Raw genomic sequence first — 18728 nt, forward strand, 5'->3', positions numbered from 1 at the left:
TGAAGTCATATGGTTTTGTCCTTTTTCATCTGATTTATTAACATTATACCTTCAAGATCCACCCATGGTGTCACAGGTAGATCATTTTAAGACATGCAGAGTTAGAAAGACTTTGCACATCATTACAAGAGACAGATACATAGATATAAGTAACTTTTAGAGCATAAATAATGGTAAATTGTCAAAAAATTAGAAAGTGATGAGTTTTGAGTACTTATTCGGTTTATTTTTAATATGGTTTATTTTACTGTAAGATTCTATACTTTGCTTTTACATGATGGCTGTGTTTAATAAACATTTGAAAAAAATTGAAATATAGCAATTGGCCCTTACAAGCTGGTATAGGCTAATATGTTTCTCCCTCATAGGTAGGCTTGGGAAGCCGAAAATTACTCAGAGTTTAATGACATCTGCGAACAGTACCTGTAATGTCACACTGACATGCTCCGCGGAGAAAGAAGAAAACAATGTGACATACAGGTGGAGTCCCATGGGGACAGAGGGCAGTGTTCTTCAAGTCTTCCAGACTCCTAACAACCAAGAGCTGACTTACACCTGTACAGCCTGGAACCCCGTCAGCAACAATTCTGACTCCATCTCTGCCCAGCAGCTCTGTGCAGGTAACCAGCTCTGTCCATCTTCCCTGGAGTCCTACACATCACTCTGGAGAGCTGTAAGGCCTGATTGAGGGCCTCATTCTCCAGGCCAAAGTGCCTCCCTTATGCTAGGCCTGGTCCCCAGGGGCATCTCCTCCCAGGAAGCCCTGGAAACCAGTCCAAATCAGAGGGATGATCCCTGGTTCCGTTTCTAACCCTGACTTTCCATAGCAGAAAGTATAATCCCTCAAAGCTCTGGTACTCTCCTGGAGGGTCCCCGGTTTGGACAGTGCCCCTGGAATGTGGACAAGCCTGCCCAGCATCTGGGGCCTATTTTCTGAGAGTTGTCTCGCTGCCTCTTCCATTTCCAGATAGCGCCATGGGCCTCCACATGCGCCATGCTGGGTGGCTGAGCGGACTGGCTGTGCTCTTTCTGGTTATACTCATCCTACCTGCAGTGCTTGTGTTCCTGTTTTACAAGAGAGGTAGGATTTCCCCGGTGTGGAAATGCACCTTCCTTCTCCCTAGGACGGGAGTCATTTATCCAAGGTGGTGTGGAGAGGCTTTTGTTCCAGGGAATCAGCATTTCTACCATCCCCACCCCACCACCACACAATCTCCCAGACTGATGGCCCTGACTGTATGGTATCACTCTGAATGCTCTTCAGAATATGTTCATGGGATCACCAGTATCTAGTGGGCCCAGAGCTTGGGTTGAAGTTTCGCACCCCCATTAACAAGCTGTGCTTCATGAGACATGTATCTTTACCTCTCCGGCTCAGTGTTCTTACCTGTGAAATAAGGCTTGGATTAGAAGGTCTTCAGGGTCACTTTCAATTCCATCATATTTTTTACTTTGGAGAGTCACTGAGGAACATGTACTAATTTGGTATTCCATGGCTGTCACTAGATTCTTCCAGATCCCTCTGGACTCTTCTGTATTTGTGCTATTTTTAACTCAGAAAACCTGACCTTAGCACCCTAGGGGGAAATTACACCATCCTATTCCTCATAACCCCATAGCCACCCAAAATCTCCCCTTCGCTCAAATCATAAGAAGAAGCCTGGATTCTCCCTCTGCCTCCAGGTTCTTGACTCTCCTTTGGTCTGATTCCTCAGGTTCCTCCTTCAAGATCCTCAAGGGTAAGAAGAAACCTGGTAAGTTTTCAGCCACACGTTTCTCTGGATGACTACTGGGAGAGACGAATTCACAGCAGAGTGGTTAAGGCTACGCTTGAGCTTTGCAGACAGTCTGGGGCAAGCATGTCAAATTCGCAGCCCGCGGGCCGCATGCCTTGTTTATTTGGCCCATGTTAGCCTTTGAGTTTGACATGCTTGGTCTGGGGTGAACATCCCAGCTTGACCACTTATCAGCTACCAGTTATTTTATCATTGTGAGTCTCCGGTTTCTCAATCATAAAATATGCATAGAAATGGGTTCAATGGAATTCCACATATAAAACACTTGTCTGGTGCCTGGCACGTAGTAAGTACTCAGTCAATGTTAGCTACCATACTTATCATTGATAAGCCCTGGCTTGGCCTCATGATGAGAAGTCAAGCAACCTGCATAGGCCATAGGTGAGCTTCAGGGTTCCTCAGAAAAAGACATCTGTCTTCAATACCTTACAGCAAGCATGTCAAACTCGCAGCCCGTGGGCCACATGTCTCGTTTATTTGGCCCATGTTAGCCTTTGAGTTTGACATGCTTGTCTTACAGCCTCTTGGGAAGGAAGAAGGGCTGATTTTTTAATCTATAAGTGAGACAAGAGAACACTCAGTCTAGCTCACTCACCAAGTCTGAGGCAGGGGCTGGACAGGACTAAACTCTGAAATGTTGGCTCCTTCTGAGATTGCTCAACTCAGATCTGTTAAGTGTGGATATATTAGTGCCCTTGAACATGAAGACTCTAAATTCTAGCTGTATCTTTTCAACTTGATCCTAAAATGTTCCATGTTAGGAGCAAAGAAAAGTGGTACACTGGAATGAGTGCTTCCACCAGCCCATAATTGATTAAAAGTAGACATGTCTCTCCTGTCTTTGCTTCTCTATAGCTTCACACAAAGTCTGCCACGTAGAGGGAGCTTAATAAGTGTTCGGCTGTGTGAGCCAATCAAGCAAGCCACAAATGTTTGTGGAGCATCTGCTATGTGCTTAACATTGAGGCAGTAACAGTAGTATATGTACCACATGATTCCAACATAGTATGTAACTAGAGAGTCTCAATCTAGTAGAAAAACCAAGACCTTCTCATTAAAAAAACAACTAGCCATGCAAGGCAGTCAATGCTTAGTGCCAGAAACACTAAGAAGACCCTGGGTAGAAGAGCTACTTTGACTGCCCACGCAGAGATTGAAGAGAGTCTCTTTAGCCTAATGTGGACTCTAGAATAGAAAAGAATTCCCGCTGAGCTCTGGGTGAGGCTTGAGCCGGGTGCCTCCCATAGCACATGTAATCCCTAGAAGAGGGAAAGACAGTCCAAACACCCAAGCATCCATCTCAAGAGGATCTGAGCCATTTAACCTCTTAGGCTTCATTTCTTCATCTTAAGAAGAAAACTTTAGAGTAGACCATCTCTAAAAAAGTCAGCCACCTTTTGGTTTTGTGTGTGCGTGTTTGTTGTTGTTGTTTTTAATCCTCACCCAAAGATATTTTTCCATTGATTTTTTTTTTTTGAGAGAGAGAGTGGAGAAAGAGGGAAAGAGAGAGAAATATCGATGTGAGAGAAACAGATTGATTGGTTGCCTCCTGCATGAGCCCCAACCAGGGTCCGGGCAGGGGAGGAGCCTGCAACTGAAGTATATGCCCTTGACCGATTCCAACCCGGGACCCTTGGGTCTACAAGCCAATGCTCTATTCACTGAGCCAATGCTCTATTCACTGAGCTAGGGCAGTGGTCGGCAAACTCCAAAGCCGCGGTTTGCTGCTCTGTTGACTAATGAGTTTGCCGACCACTGGGATAGGGACTTAATCACAAGGAACAACAACAGCCTGTAATTATTGGAATCGAGAGTCTAGGTCGGTGGTCAGCAAACTCATTAGTCAACAGAGCGGCAAACTGCGGCTCGCGAGCCACTGGGCTAGGGCAAGTCATCCACCTTTTGCGTACTGTGTTTCTGTCTTTATGTGTGACACAGATGCTGACTCAAAGAACACAATATACACATGTGTCACGGCTCCAAGAGCTCCTCAGCCAGCAGAGCTCAGAATCTACGATGAAATCTTGCTGTCCAAGGTGAGCTGATGCGACTCATGGATCTTCACCAGCACTCCCAGGACAGGGAGTCACTGGTGGTAGGCCTCTCTTTACTACTGCCTAGCCAGAAGCCACAGGCAAGAATCTGGAAATACCATATCAGGGGAATACCATATCAGGGAAATGACGCCAGGATTCTCTCTATGAGGACAGGAATGTGGCCACTTGTCACCCTATGGCAGCCTCCAGGGTGAGGCCCTAAACTTTCATGTGGGGGTGTGGCTCAAGGTTAGATGAGAATCATGATTAAGAGTGAAGCACCCTCTACAGGAGACAAGCTACAAGAGAGCTCCTGGTGTGAGGTGAGGGCTGTTCCATGTGAACAGGTGGCAAAGGGGGCTCCAAGGTCACAGAGCTGAGAGAGGTGCCCTTGAACTCGATTAACTTGCCTGGCTGCAGCAGCAACTTACGTTCCTCAGGCTCAGAGTCACTCTGTCCCACACCCACTAACTCCCACCTGCCTTTTACCTGCCTGCCCCTCCCTCAACCTCCACCCTGAATCAGTATTTTACCTGGTATCACCTTTCTCTGTGCCTCTGCCAGGCTGCTCCCCTGAAGGGGGAAACTGAGTCTGCCTGGTGAATCTAGCACTGTGTTTGAACTGATAGGGCAGCTGGGTCCATAAAGCCCATGGAAAGCTAATACCCTGACTAAGCAAAACTCAGTCTCCACCATGCAAACCCCTCTTCTTGATCTTTGTGCCCAAATGCTACCCACCCTCCCACCGCACCCTCGTCGCACCCTGAACTTCTCCAAAGCTGGGTGGAAGCAGAGCTGAGGCCTGGAGAGAAGTCCACCTGATGAAAATGCTACCAGGGAGGAGTGATGGGCGGGGGTAGAAGTAGGAAGGGGGACACACAACATTGTGCTTGGGTCCCCTGACTAAGTGAATGACAGGTGTTTTACAGGTGCCCCCCACCTAGGAGAAGCCAGGAAACACAATGTATTCCACAGTGCAGTACTCTGATAATGCCAATCCTTCCCAACGTTTTATCCCTGTTGTCATATCTGTTCCAACAACTCTGCTATTACACCCTGTTCATTCAACAAGGGGCCAGCTGGTTTCCTTGGGACTCCTCTCTAGACTTCTCAGGACTACTGGCTGGGGGCTTTGGCCTAAGGTACTTCCACACAGGCACAGAGCCCTACTCCCCAGGTCAATGGTTATCCACAGGCTGGTCTGTTTGGGGTGCTGATCCCACCCTTTAAGTGCAGCATCCCCTGAGCCCCTGGTTCTAGTGTGGAAACCCCAGCCTCTGCAATACCCAGGGCCGCTGCTCGCTCACGGTGTGAAAATAAGAAAGCAGGTGCCTCCCGGAGGCCCACACCAGGTACACAGACGGGCAAGTAGAACACAGGGTCATTTCCATTCCCATTTGCTCCCTCAGCTGAGTTTTACAGTGTGCAACATGCACAACCATTTGTAGTGGTCTAGTGACAGTCACAAGTCCCTGTGCCTCAGTGTCCTTCTCTGGGATATACAGAGGAACAGTAAACCCTGTCCTTTAACAGAGCTTTCCATTGGGGGATCTGCTGAGGGGCGGTCACTATCTGAGGGTCCTCATTTCTGCTACTGTCAGCAGGACAGCTTTGGGGTCTCTTAGTGAATCAAATGTTTTGAAAGTGTTCCTGTTTAATAGCTGAAGCTAATACGCAGGAAGCTAATCACAAAAGATAAATTTGAACCCAGGAATCTAGAAAAATGGGAAAATGATGATAATAAATGAATGGTGGGAGGATATATTGGGAACTTGGAATGGAATGGAAATGAATCCATAAGTAAAAATCAAGAGCTGATTCTTTAAGGCATCTGTGAGCGGGACAAGTAGGAAAGTTGTAGAGGTAAGCCAAGCGCCCTGGAGAAAGAGATAGAGGACCCTTTTTCCTCAGTGTTCACGAAAGGGAAGGAAGGAGAAGGAAATGAAGGAGGTGAGTGAGGCAAGAAGAGAAGGAAGAGAAAGGAGGAAGGAGAAGCAAGAAGTGAGGGGCAAGGTGCTCACGTGTTTGAACCAGGATCTGAAGAAGAGTGGGAGGACACAGGAGGAGCTGACAGTGTAAAGAACTGGATTTGAGGAATTCATCGGGGAGTCCTGAATTGAGATATCGCAAAGTAAATCCTCTAGACAAGTTGAATGACAATTATTCATTGGTCGGTATGTGATTTAAGATCAAAGACTCCTCAAGCCAGTGGGAAGGTTGTCTGCAGTGTTCTAAACTGGAGCATGAGAGATGCTAGCAGAGGTGGCTTGCCACTGTGAATAGGGGAAGGTACAGAAGGAACTGGGGCTCAACGAGGAACAAGGAAGGCAAGTGGCTTGAGCCTGGATGTTGCCTCAAGCCTATAATCAAAAACCAATGCAAGTACCCCCATTCCCTCCTGCTTTTTTCTGGGTGAAAAAGTTGATGAGTCAAAAGGCTTCCAAATGGGGCGGCTGGAGCAGAGGTGAAAGACTCAGCAAAGGGCAAGGCCCTGCGACCCCAGATTTCCTCAGGGCATCTCCCTGCCCATTTGCACAACTCCCCTGGGTTCTTCATGGGACCTGGGATTCCCCAGCAGCGCCTTTATGTTAACATGTCCTCTCTCTCCCTCTTGGGCACAGATGGACAAAACCATGAGCACTCAGGACAGCAAACCTCCTGCGATTCCAAGCTATGAATCTGTGATCTAGGCTGCCAGACAGCATTCTCTCCATGGAAACTAAACTATAACCACAGATAACGGCAGACACCCTGGACCCAGACTTTCTCTGCCCAGATCTTTCCTGAAGATTGCAGATCGCCACACCCCTATATGAAGAACAGGAAGCCCTCTGCTGCTGGACATAGCTTGTGCTTAGATGAACAGATGGACATGTGCCCTTTCTGAAATGGGTGAATTGCCTTCTGGATGAATAAGGCAAGTCCCTCAGCACAGTGCTCTCCAATCTTCTTTACATCACAGCACCTGTAGAAAATATTTTTATGGCACAATGACATAAACAATCAAGATTGCTCCTGTCTGGAGGCTGCCTGTGGCTAGACGCCTCTTGTGATTACAGGTGATGAGCCTTCCCAGCAACTCCAAACATAGAGAGGACCTGTATTGTTTGGAGGAACTGTAATATGCCGTGGCACACCAGCCAGGATGCTCTGCTTACACTCAATATGCGTGAGGAGACCTGGTTCATGGCTTGGGAAAATTAGGCAAAGGCCCCCTTTTTCCTTAAGGCAGATGCAGCCCCTCACCCAAGTGCATGGCTTGGTAAGTAGAGTGTGAGCTGCATGCATTTCAGCCTCTACTTGCCCCCTTTACCCAGGAACCTTTGTTCGTGTACAACTGGCTGGACCAGTGCAACCATACATGACCGTACAGCGTGAGAAGTCCTCAGAGTCTGGCTCTCAGCAGTGTAGACACGCTCCCCAAACATTGTGTTGGAAAATGCACTTTCTGTGGGGTTCTAGCGTGCTGGGGCATTTTTCTTCAGGCCCTACTTCTAAAGTTTCCTAAGACTTTCTTTCCAGCCAAGCTTTCCTTCTGTATCACTCTGTGACGGTTAACTTCATCTGTCAACTTGGCGGGGCCAGGGGTGCACAGATAATTGGTTAAACTTTACTCAAATGCATCTGTGAGGGTGTTTCTAGATGAGATTAACATTTGACTTTTGTAGACTAAGTAAAGCAGATTAATCCTGTTTTCCTGGTTGGGTATCACTAAATCCACTGAAAGCTTGAATAGAACAAAAAGGTGATGTAAGGGAGAATTTTCTCTCTCTCTCTCTCTCTCTGTCTTTGAGCTGGTACATCGGTCTTCTTCTGCCTTTACACTTGGACTTGGACTGGAACTTACACCATTAGCTCTCCTGGCTCTCAGGCCTTCAGACTCAGACTCAGACTGGAACTATATACCATCACCGCTCCAGCTTGCCGACTACAGATCTTGGGATTTCTCAATCTCCGTATCTACATGAGCTGATTCCTTACTATAACTAGTTCTCATTGTCTGCAGAACCACACAAACACACAATGCAAGCAGCCTCAGCACCAAGAAGCCATGCCCTGTACCCCATTCTCCAAAAGGGAATGACAAGTTATATTTCTGGCACTTAAGTGCAACCCAACCATCAAGACAAGAGACTTGAAAGAAGCAAAGTCATTCTCAAGCAGGAACTTGAGTGATGATGTTGCAGATTATGCAACTAGGCCCACCCCAGTTCCCAAGGCTCTACCCAGAGAGTCACAGAGTTCAGTTCAAGGTTAGGTGCTCCCTCCCTTTCCCCTTCCGCGTCTGAGCGGAACACCCAAGTGAGTCTTTGAAACATTGCTCCCCCATGAACTAACAAATATAACCTGCTAAATCCTAAATGCCCACAAACAACCCCAGACTGCACAGCAAAAATAAACTGCATTTAGGCAGGATGAGGATGTTAGTCCTAGTGAATGGACCCATAAAACCCCCTAGCCCTGACTATCTTTAGCACTTTGTTGGGGCTGCAAGGCCCCCAAAGTATGAGATGAGTGTAATGTCTGCCCTGGGCTAACTGAGAAACCAATTCCAGCACAAACACTGCAACTAAATCCTGAACTACGTATTACCTGGAGTGGCACCAGCTAGCACAGTCAGAAAAGACCTTATGGGGGAGGCAGAACTGAAACTGGGCCTTGAAGGATGAATGGGATTTGGCAGAGAGTGAAGAAGACAAAGGGCGTGCACATGAGGAAAGCATAAGCAAACAAACAAAAACAGCCCTGGATCTGCATGATGTACTTTGGGCACCTCCCCAGACACCACGCATGGTCACAGTCCCTTGCCTATGTGCGGCTTAGAGCCTCAGCGAGAATGTGTGCTCCACCCCCTATCCCTCCACACATCGTGTAATGCCTAGTCCTCTACGAAGTGTTTCCTGATATGACTAGTGAAATAAATTATGGCTTTTTTTGCACTCCTTTCTTTCAGTCATTATAACTCATTCCATTCTGCCTTACAGTATAGATGATTATTTGTTTCCCTCTACATTATACATCACTCAAGGACAAGATCCATGACTTCATGATCATGAAGAGGCACACATAAGAGAGGTGATAGTTGTATTTATTTCTGCATCCACCACCAGGCAACAGTGCCTTGTGCCCTGCTTGTGAGCAATCAATACTGTTGAAGAGAAGGTAGTTATTGGAAGTATTGACATATAACAGCCAATAAACACAGTGGAATCAAATTATGACATATATTAAATATCAGGATGCAAATGGCAGAGGCTGTTTTGGAGGGAGAAGACTTTCAGAGTTAGGCCTACCCAAACACAGAGCATTGTCTTCTTTCCGAAGTGATTTGGCCTTGCAGTCGATATTGATGGTTGACCTGGATCAACCCATGATTTTGTGCATTTGGGATTCTCAAAACAAATCCACTTTTCATCACCAGTCACAATTTGATGCAAAAAAACACTTTCTTTTGTGCCGTTGAAGCAACATTTTACTGATGACTTTTCGGTTTTCCAGTTGTCTCGTTCAGTTGATGTGGCACCCTTTTTCCTTCCTTTAAAATCTTTCCCATTGTGCCGAAACCGGTTTGGCTCAGTGGATAGAGCGTCGGTCTGCGGACTGAAAGGTCCCAGGTTCGATTCCGGTCAAGGGCATGTACATTGGTTGCAGGCAGGGGGTGTGCAGGAGGCGGCTGGTCGATGTTTCTCTCTCATCAATGTTTCTAGCTCTCTGTCCCTCTCCCTTCTTCTCTGTAAAAAATCAATAAAGTATATTTTAAAAATAAAATCTTTCCCATTGCTTGTAAATGATCAGAAATTGTTTGCTGAGCAATGTTTAATCTTTCTGCAAGTTGTTTTTGAGTTTGACACACATTTCATCCAATAATGCTTATAATTGTTGCTCTTCAAACTTTTTCGGTTGACCTGGATGTTCTTTGTCTTTCATATCAAAATCATCACTTTTATTTATTTATTTATTTTTTAAATCATCACTTTTAAAGCATTTAAACCAGCGTTCACAAGTATCTTGAGATGGAGCATGTTCACCATAAGCTTCTGAAGTATACGATAACTTTCGGCAGCACTTTTCTTCAAAATAAAGTAATAAATTAAAACTTCCCTCAAATGCTCTTCTTTTGGCACGAAATTTGACATTTTTAAGTGTAAAAATATATATGTTAACACCTTCAGAAAATTTGACATATGAAGTTTTGAAGCTTGTTGTCAATACAACAAAATAGCATACATATCAAATCACATATATATATCAACATATGTGAAACTCCATCTATTGAAAAAAATCCGCATTATTAACAGGTACGCCTGGTAATCCCCAGCCCAAGTCAGGAAATGTGTGGGAGGCAACCAATTGATATGTCATGTCTCTCTCACATCTATTCTCTCTCTCTCTCTTCCCCCCTCCCTTCCACTCTCTTCAAAAATCAATGGAAAAAATATTCTCAGATGAGGATTAACAGGGGAAAAAAAATAATTAAAAACCATTCTTTCAATAGAACAGGGTTTTGTGTCGGACCAAAAATGTGTCATTTTTACACGTGAAGCTGAAATCTCAGGGGAGGAGTCCTCTAGGGGAAAGCACCGGTAAGCCAGGGTAGTAAAGCATGGGTTTTACCACGGAACTGAGAAACTGAGAAAACGTTGCAGCTCATGCTTCTTAGAAAAAGAAAGTGAAGTTGATTTAAAATGTGTGTGTTTTTTCCATTGGCAGTAAAATCTCTGCATTTCTTTTAGCAATATTTTTTTCTCATATATCTTTTCGGGCAGTGGAAACAAAAGAAAATACAAACAAATAGGATTACATCAAACTAAAGAGTTTTTGCACAGCAAAGGAAACCATCAACAAAAGGAAAAGACAACCCACTGAATATTTGCCAACGATACACCTGATAAGGGGTTAATATCCAAAATTTATAAAGAAGTCATACCACTCAACACCAAAAAAAGCAAACAATCCAATTTTTAAAAAGGGGAAAAAGACCTGAATAGACACTTCTCAAAAGAGGACACACAGATGGCCAATAGACATATGAAAACATGCTCGGCATCACTAGTCATCAGAGAAATGCAAATTAAACCACAATGAGATATCACCTCACACCTGTCAGAATGGCTATCACCAATAAATCAACACGTGCTGGTGAGGATGTGGAGAAAATGGAACACTAGCCCTTCCCTTTGTATATCCCATCTCCCATCCCCTTCCCTTAAATAAATTCAATTCTTTTAAAATTTTTATAAGAATTTATTTGAGCCAAACTCATGACATAAGCTGTGGAACAAGAATCTCAGATGCTCCTGAGAATAATAACAGTTCTGCAGCTTCTTTTATGCATTTGAAATTAAGGAGGGGGTGTAAGAAAGATTGGGGAGCACATAACCTTGTTAACTATCCTATAATTATAGTTAACTAGAATATGTGCTCTCTTGAGGGCTTGAAGGGGGAATATAAGCCAATTGGGGGCTAGCAATCTGAATCTGTGCCCGTAACCAGTATCCTAATGCACATTCTTGTTAGCCTATGAAGTCACTTCCCCTTCCTTAGGCAATCATCTGTTTTCCTAAATACTCCCAGTTTACAAGGGCCACAAACCAAGAATGTAACAGCTTAGCCAGAGGGGAGGTCACCTTCACCATCAGGCCTTTGGGTGAAGTCTCACTTTTCCCACCCCCAACCCACAGAGGGACTGCAAAGCCCAAGAAAAGTCCGGAAGCCTGGTCCACATTTGGGGAGACAGAGAAACCAAGGGGATACATGGGAGAGACCCTCCACATTCGGTGCTCAGGCTTTGGGAACCGACTCCCCTGAGTCACCGTCCTCGTACATCTGCAAATAAAGGGTTTTTCCTGAATCTTCTGAGCATCCGTTGTGTGTTTTCCGGTCGCCTGGTAAATTCTGCAACAGGTTAACACCCCACTTCCGGCATTTCAAAGGTTGGAGTGTGTCTTTTATTAGTTGTCCTTTCTAATAAAGAAAATCTCCAGCTGATGGTTGTTAGGCACATTCTTGTGCTCCATTATGTTCTGCTGGGGCTCTTGCCCCTCCCGGCGATTTTCCTGTTATTCTCCTTGTAGGTTTCATGATGAACAGCCTTTGGATTCCAGTAACCGACTCACCCCGTTTCCAGTGGACCGCCTACACCTGGCCCCCACCTGCATCTGGTCTGACCAATTTCTCTGACTGATCCTGACAAGAGACATAAATATCCCACTCCCTCTACTGTGCCCTGCTGATGCCAGTTTGGTCTCAGCCCTTCTAGCAGATGTAATAATACATTTATAATTCTTTACCCCTTTTGGACTCATGGGTTCCTCCTTCAGCGACCCTAACAGCAGTCGGTGTTCTTTAAAGTCTCTATCTTCTGGGAGCTTCCTGATGGAAAGCAAGGAGCCTGTGGGTACAATGGAACCTTGCTTGTACCTAGCACTGGGTCCAGGTCCATAGGGTGGTCCTGGTTGGGCTTCTTTGGATTCCTACCAGCTACCAAGTAAATGTTGGAGCCAAACCATTTCCTGGCTTCTGGACTCCCCTGGCATCGTCCCTGTGGCTTCCCCAGCCAGTACATGTCACTTCTATTTTTCTTTATCCACCATCTGAGATGGCTATTTAGCCTTCCCAGCACCATCATGTTAACCTTTCACTTCCCGTGCCTTACAAAGCCCAGATGAGAGGCAGCAAATGCTTCTTGTTGTCATACAAACAAACGTGTTGGATTCAACTTAGGTCTTAGGTGAGACAACAGGAGTGCTGAGGCTGTGGCTGGGACTCAAAACAGGAAAATTCCTGACAGCACTGTGAATAAAAGAGTCCAGGCCTCATGCTCAGGAACCCCCAGTCCAGGCAGCAAGCAGGATCTCCGGTACTACCCCAGAGGTGTCCCCCGCTTATTCAATCCTACCAGAGTCACCAGTTAACAAAACCAGACAACCATTGGATCCAGACTGCCTGTCACTACTTGAGCCAATTAAGCAGAATCAGGGTTGAATCATATATGAGCCAACCCTGTATTATTCCAATAATGCCGGCAGTATGGGAGAGCAGCAGGTCATCCACGAAAATCTGCTCTGCCCCATCCCCTAGCCCCCATAACCAGCTGCTTATATTGGGTAGAAGGACAAAAGTACATGGGAAGTAGGCAAAAGGAATAAGAACTGGTATAATGGCGACAGGTTATAAGCAATGCAGGCTGGGGCAGGCACCTCTGGGACGCTATTGTTTTAGCAACAAGGTTGTTAATATTTCCATGATAATAGGCAGTTCTCAGGTAAGGAGAATAGACTTCATTTCAGGTTTACTCCTATGTCTTGGGCATACAATTCTCAGCCAGGTTAGAATGTGTTTTCTTTAATCAAGAACAGAACAATCATGGTTAGCAGAGCATGATTAATATTTATTTTTTTAATATATTTTTTATTAATTTCAGAGATGAAGGGTGAAAAAGAGATAGAAACATCAATGATGAGAGAGAATCATTGACCAGCTGCCTCCTGCATGCCATTACTGGGGATTAAGCCCATAACCCGGGCATGTGCCCCTGACCAGAATCAAACCCGGGACCCTTCAGTCCACAGGCTGATGCTCTATCCATTGAGCAAAACTGGCCAAGGCCATAATTAATATTTCTTATAACTATAGCTAACAATCATAGTTAACAGAGCATGATTATTATTTCTGCCCCTAACATAAAGAAGTTAGGGTTGAGAGATCGAAGATAGCTGCTGATGGGAAGGCAGGCTGCAAATCCTCTAAACAAAAAATCAGCAAAGAAACATCAATCCTAAATGACTCACTAGACCAGATGGAATTAATCGACATCTTCAGAACATTTCACCCCAAAGCCACAGAATATACATTCTTCTCAAGTGCACATGGGTCATTTTCAAAGACAGACCATACGTTAGGACATAGGCAAAGTCTCTCCAAATTCAAGAAGATAGAAATCATATCAAGCATCTTCTCAGATCACAGTGGTATAAAACTGGAAATCAACTACAATAAAAACAATCCAAAAAAATCAAACACATGGAGACTAAATAGCATGCTATTAAACAATGACTGGGTTACCAGAGAGATCAAAGAAGAAATAAAAAACATCATGGCAACAAACGACAATGAAAACACAACAATCCAAAATCTATGGGACACAGTGAAAGCAGTCTTGAGAGGATTTGTCCAATGGTGATAGTGGGGTATTAAAGTCTCCTACTATGATTGTATTGCTGTCAATCTCTCCTTTGATATCTTCCAGGAGTTTTTTTTATGTATTTGGGTGCTCCTGTATTGGGTGCGTATATATTTACCAGAGTTATTTCTTCTTGTTGGATTGCTCCCTTTAGTATTATGAAGTGGCCTTCGTTATCTCTTGTTAAGTCTTTCACTTTGAGATCTAATTTGTCAGATATAAGTATTGCTACCCCAGCTTTTTTTCATTTCCATTCGCCTGGAAAACCTTTTTCCATCCCTTCACTCTCAGTCTGTATGCGTCTTTTTTTCTGAGGTGGGTTTCCTGTAGACAGCAGATATATGGGTTTTGTTTTCTTATCCAATCCGTTACCCTATGTCTTTTGATTGGGACATTCAATCCATTTACATTTAAAGTTATTATTGATAGGTACTTATTTGTCGCCATTTTTATTCTCTACCCCTGTGTTCCTTCTTTGCTTCCTATTTCTTTTTTTTACAGCAGACCCTTTAGCATTTCTTGCATTGCTGGTTTGGTGGTGATAAATTCCCTTAGTCCTTTTTTGTCTGTGAAGCTCCTGATTTCACCTTCAATTTTGATTGATAGCCTTGCTGGGTACAGTATTCTTGGATTCAGACCCTTCCTTTGTATGACTTTGTATATTTCATTCCATTTCCTTCTGGCCTGATGAGTTTCTGTTGAGAAATCAGTTGCTAGTCTGATGGGGTTCCTTTGTATGTAACTTTCTGTCTCTCTCTGGCCACTTTTAAGATTCTAGCTTTGTCGTTGGTGTTTGCCAATTTAATTATAATGTGCCTTGGCATCGGTCTTTTGGGGTTCATTTTGCTTGGGACTCTGTGAGCTTCTTGGATTTGTGTGGGTTTTTTCTTCCCTATATCAGGGAAGTTTTCTGTCATTATTTCTTCAAACAGGTTTTCTATTCCTTGCTCAGTTTCCTCTCCTTCTGGCATCTCTATTATGTGGATGTTGTTTAATTTTATGTTGTCTCAAAGTTCCCTTAGGCTCTCCTCTTGTTTTTTAAGCTTTTTTTTTCTAGATGCTGCTCTGCTTGGGTATTTTTCCTACCTTGTCTTCTAGCTCACTGATGTGGTCCTCTGCTTCTTCTAGTCTACTGTTGATATTTTCTATTGAGTTTTTTATTGCAGTGATGTCATTTTTCATTTCTTCTTGGTTCTTCTTCATTTCCTCTTGGTTCTTACACATATTGTTGAATTTGTCTTTCAACCTTTTCAGTGACCTTATGACCATTTCTCTGAATTCTTTCTCTGACATATTGCTTGCCTCCATTTTGTTTACTTCCTTTTCTGGTGATGCCTCCTTTTCTTTCGTATGTGGTCTGTTTCTATGAAGCCAGCATTACCCTAATCCCAAAACCAGATAAAGACACCACAAAAAAAGAGAACTACAGGCCAATATCCTTGATGAACATAGATTCTAAAATCCTCAACAAAATTCTAGCAAATCAGACTCAGCAATACATTAGAAAGACCAAGTGGGAATTATTCCGGGGATGCAAGGATGGTACAATATCTGCAAATCCATAAATGTGACACATCACATAAACAAACTGAGAGACAAAAATCACATATCATATCAATTGGTGCAGAAAAAGCATTTGACAAAATCCAACACCTTTTCTTGATAAAAACTCTCAGCAACCTGGGAATAGAGGGATCATACCTCAACATAATAAAAGACCTATATGACAAACCTGCAGCCAACATCATATTCAATGGGCAAAAACTAAACTCATTTCCCCTAAGAACAGGAACAAGACAAAGATGTCCATTTTCACCACTCCTGTTCAACGTAGTATTAGAAATACTAGCCATAGCGATCAGACAAGAAGAAATAAAAGGCATCCAGGAGGAGAAACCAAGATGGCAGCATAGGTAAACACCTAAACTGTTGCCTCATACAACAATTTCAAAACTACAACTAAAAGACAAAATGGACATCATCCAGAACCACAGGAAGGCTGGTGAGTGAAAATTCTACAACTAGAAGGAAAGAGAAAAGCACACTGAGACTCACAGGAGCTGCGGAAAGCAGAGGTACAGAGGCTTTCATGCAGAGAAGGCTGGCAACTGAGTACGTGGCTGGCTTTCTCAATCGGGAGGGAGACAAAAGCTTCCGACAGCTCTGACCTCCAGTTCCGGGTGACACTCTGAGGTCCCAGACTCATTCAGGGAGAAACTGGACTGTCTGGCAGTGGGCGAAACTCAAGGGTGGCTTTCTCTCAGAGGTGCTTGCAGTGATTACCACAGGACACTGAAACACAGGGGCCTCTTAGGGCAGGGCTGATGGGAAGCCATCGATGTTTGCTCTGCCCTGATACTCCGCCCCATCCAAGCTGAGCACAGAGGCTTTTGCAAGGCTTGTCTCATTAGGGTGTCTCCAGCACAGAAGTTCTCCCAGCGTAGACACAGCTGATCCTCACAGCCAAATGGCCTGGAGGTCAATTCCTCCCAGTGATACCAACAACAATCAAGGCTTAACTACAACAAGACCGTGCACACAGCCCACAAAGGGGTGCACCAATAGTGTCCACCTCAGGTAACTGGGGAGGCTGAGCGGCTGGGCCCTATAGGACACCTAGCACATAAAGACACTCTATCAACTCAGGGAAGCAGCCAAAAATGCAGAGACAAAGAAACAGGTCACAAATGAAAGAAATGGAGGAAAGCAAACAACTGGATATAGAGTTCAAAACCACAGTTATAAGGTTTTTCAATAATTTTCTAGAAAAGGCCAATAAATTTAGTGAGACCCTCAAGGATATGAAAAAGGATCAACTAGAAATTAAGCATACACTGACTGAAATAAAAAATAATATACAGAGATCCAACAGCAGACTAGAGGATCACAAGAATCAAGTCAAAGATTTGAAATATGAAGAATCAAAAAACACCCAACCAGAAAAGCAAAAAAAAATCCAAAAATATGAAGATAGTGTAAGGAGCCTCTGGGACAACTTCAAGCGTACCAACATCCGAATTATGGGGGTGCCAGATGAGAGAGAGAAAGATACTGAAAACCTATTTGAAGAAATAATGACAGAAAACTTCCCCCACCTGGTGAAAGAAATAGACTTACAAGTCCAGGAAGTGCACAGAACCCCAAACAAAAGGAATCCAAAGAGGACCACACCAAGACACATCATAATTAAAATGCCAAGAGCAAAAGACAAAGAGATAATATTAAAAGCAGCAAGAGAAAAACAGTTAGTTACCTATAAGGGAGCACCCATACGATTGTCAGCTGATTTCTCAACAGAAACTATGCAGGCCAGACGGGAGTGGCAAGAAATATTCAAAGTGATGAATAGCAAGAACCTACAACCAAGATTACTCTACCCAGCAAAGCTATCATTCAGAATTGAAGGGCAGATAAAGAGCTTCACAGATAAGAAAAAGCTAAAGGAGTTCATCACCGCCAAACCAGGATTATATGAAATGCTGAAAGGTATTCTTTAAGAAGAGGAAGAAGAAGAAAAAGGTAAAAATTATGAACAACAAATACATATCTATGAACAAGTGAATCTAAAAATCAAGTGAATAAAAAATCTGATGAACAGAATAAACTGGTAAATATAATAGAATCAGGGTCATAGAAAGGGAGTGGACTGACAATTCTCGGGGGGAAAGGGGTGTGGGGGTTGTGGGAAGAGACTGGACAAAAATCGTACACCTATGGATGAGGTCAGTGGCTGGGGGGTGAGGGCAGAGGGTGGGATGGGAACTGGGTGGAGGGGAGCTATGGGGGGAAAAAAGAGGAACAATTGTAATAATCTGAACAATAAAGATTTATTTTAAAAAAAGAAAAGGCATCCAAATTGGAAAAGAAGGAGTAAAACTGTCCTTATTCACAGATGATATGACACTATACATAGAAAACCCCAAAGACTCCATCAAAAAAACTACTAGACCTAATAAATGAATTTGGCAAAGTAGCAGGATAAAAAATTAACACCCAGAAATCTATGGCTTTTTTATACACCAATAATGAAATCACGGAAAGAGAAATGATAAAAACAATCCCATTTACCATAGCACCAAAAAAAACTAAGATACCTGGGAATAAACTTAACTAAGGACATAAAAGACCTATACTCAGAAAACTACAGGACATTGAAAAAAAAAAAGATAGAGGAAGACATAAATAAATGGAAGGACATACTGTGTTCATGGGTTGGTAGAATCAACATCATTAAAATGTCCATACTACCTAAAGCAATCTATAGATTCAATGCAATACCTATTAAAATACCAATGGCATATTTCAAAGATCTAGAAAAAACTACAAAAATTCATCTGGAATAAAAAAAAGACCCTGAATAGCCACAGCTATCCTGAGAAAGAAGAACAAAGTTGGAGGGATCACAATACCAGACATCAAGCTATATTACCAAGCCATGGTTCTCAAAACTGCCTGGTACTGGTACAAGAACAGACATATAGACAAATGGAACAGAACAGAGAATCCAGAAATTGACCCAAGCCATTATACTCAATTAATATTTGACAAAGGAAGCAAGAGCATACAATGGAGACAAGACAGTCTCTTCAATAAATGGTGCTTGGAAATTTGGTCAGATACATGCAAAAAAAAAAAAATGAAACTAGATCACCAACTTATACCATACACAAAAACAAACTCAAAATGGCTAAAGGACTTGAATATAAGTTGTGA

At 43.5% G+C, this 18728-nt stretch overlaps 1 protein-coding gene across 2 annotated transcripts in view; it reads left to right on the top strand.

Annotated features, from left to right (window-relative positions):
- CD84 (CD84 molecule) overlaps positions 1-10061 on the top strand; it is a 34757-nt gene extending 24696 nt beyond the window's left edge. Inside the window, exons 4-8 of one of the 2 annotated variants that reach the window (XM_079761439.1) lie at positions 369-620; positions 968-1081; positions 1716-1754; positions 3735-3832; positions 6454-10060. In XM_079761439.1, coding sequence (XP_079617565.1) covers positions 369-620; positions 968-1081; positions 1716-1754; positions 3735-3832; positions 6454-6522 — 572 coding nt within the window. In that variant the 3' untranslated portion in view covers positions 6523-10060. Of the gene's footprint in view, positions 1-368; positions 621-967; positions 1082-1715; positions 1755-3734; positions 3833-6453 lie in introns of both variants that reach the window. The other variant, XM_079761440.1, reaches the window with a different exon arrangement.
- The last annotated feature ends 8667 nt before the right edge of the window (positions 10062-18728 follow it).

This window comes from Cnephaeus nilssonii (assembly GCF_951640355.1).
Source record: "Cnephaeus nilssonii genome assembly, chromosome: 21".
Taxonomy (NCBI): domain Eukaryota; kingdom Metazoa; phylum Chordata; class Mammalia; order Chiroptera; family Vespertilionidae; genus Cnephaeus; species Cnephaeus nilssonii.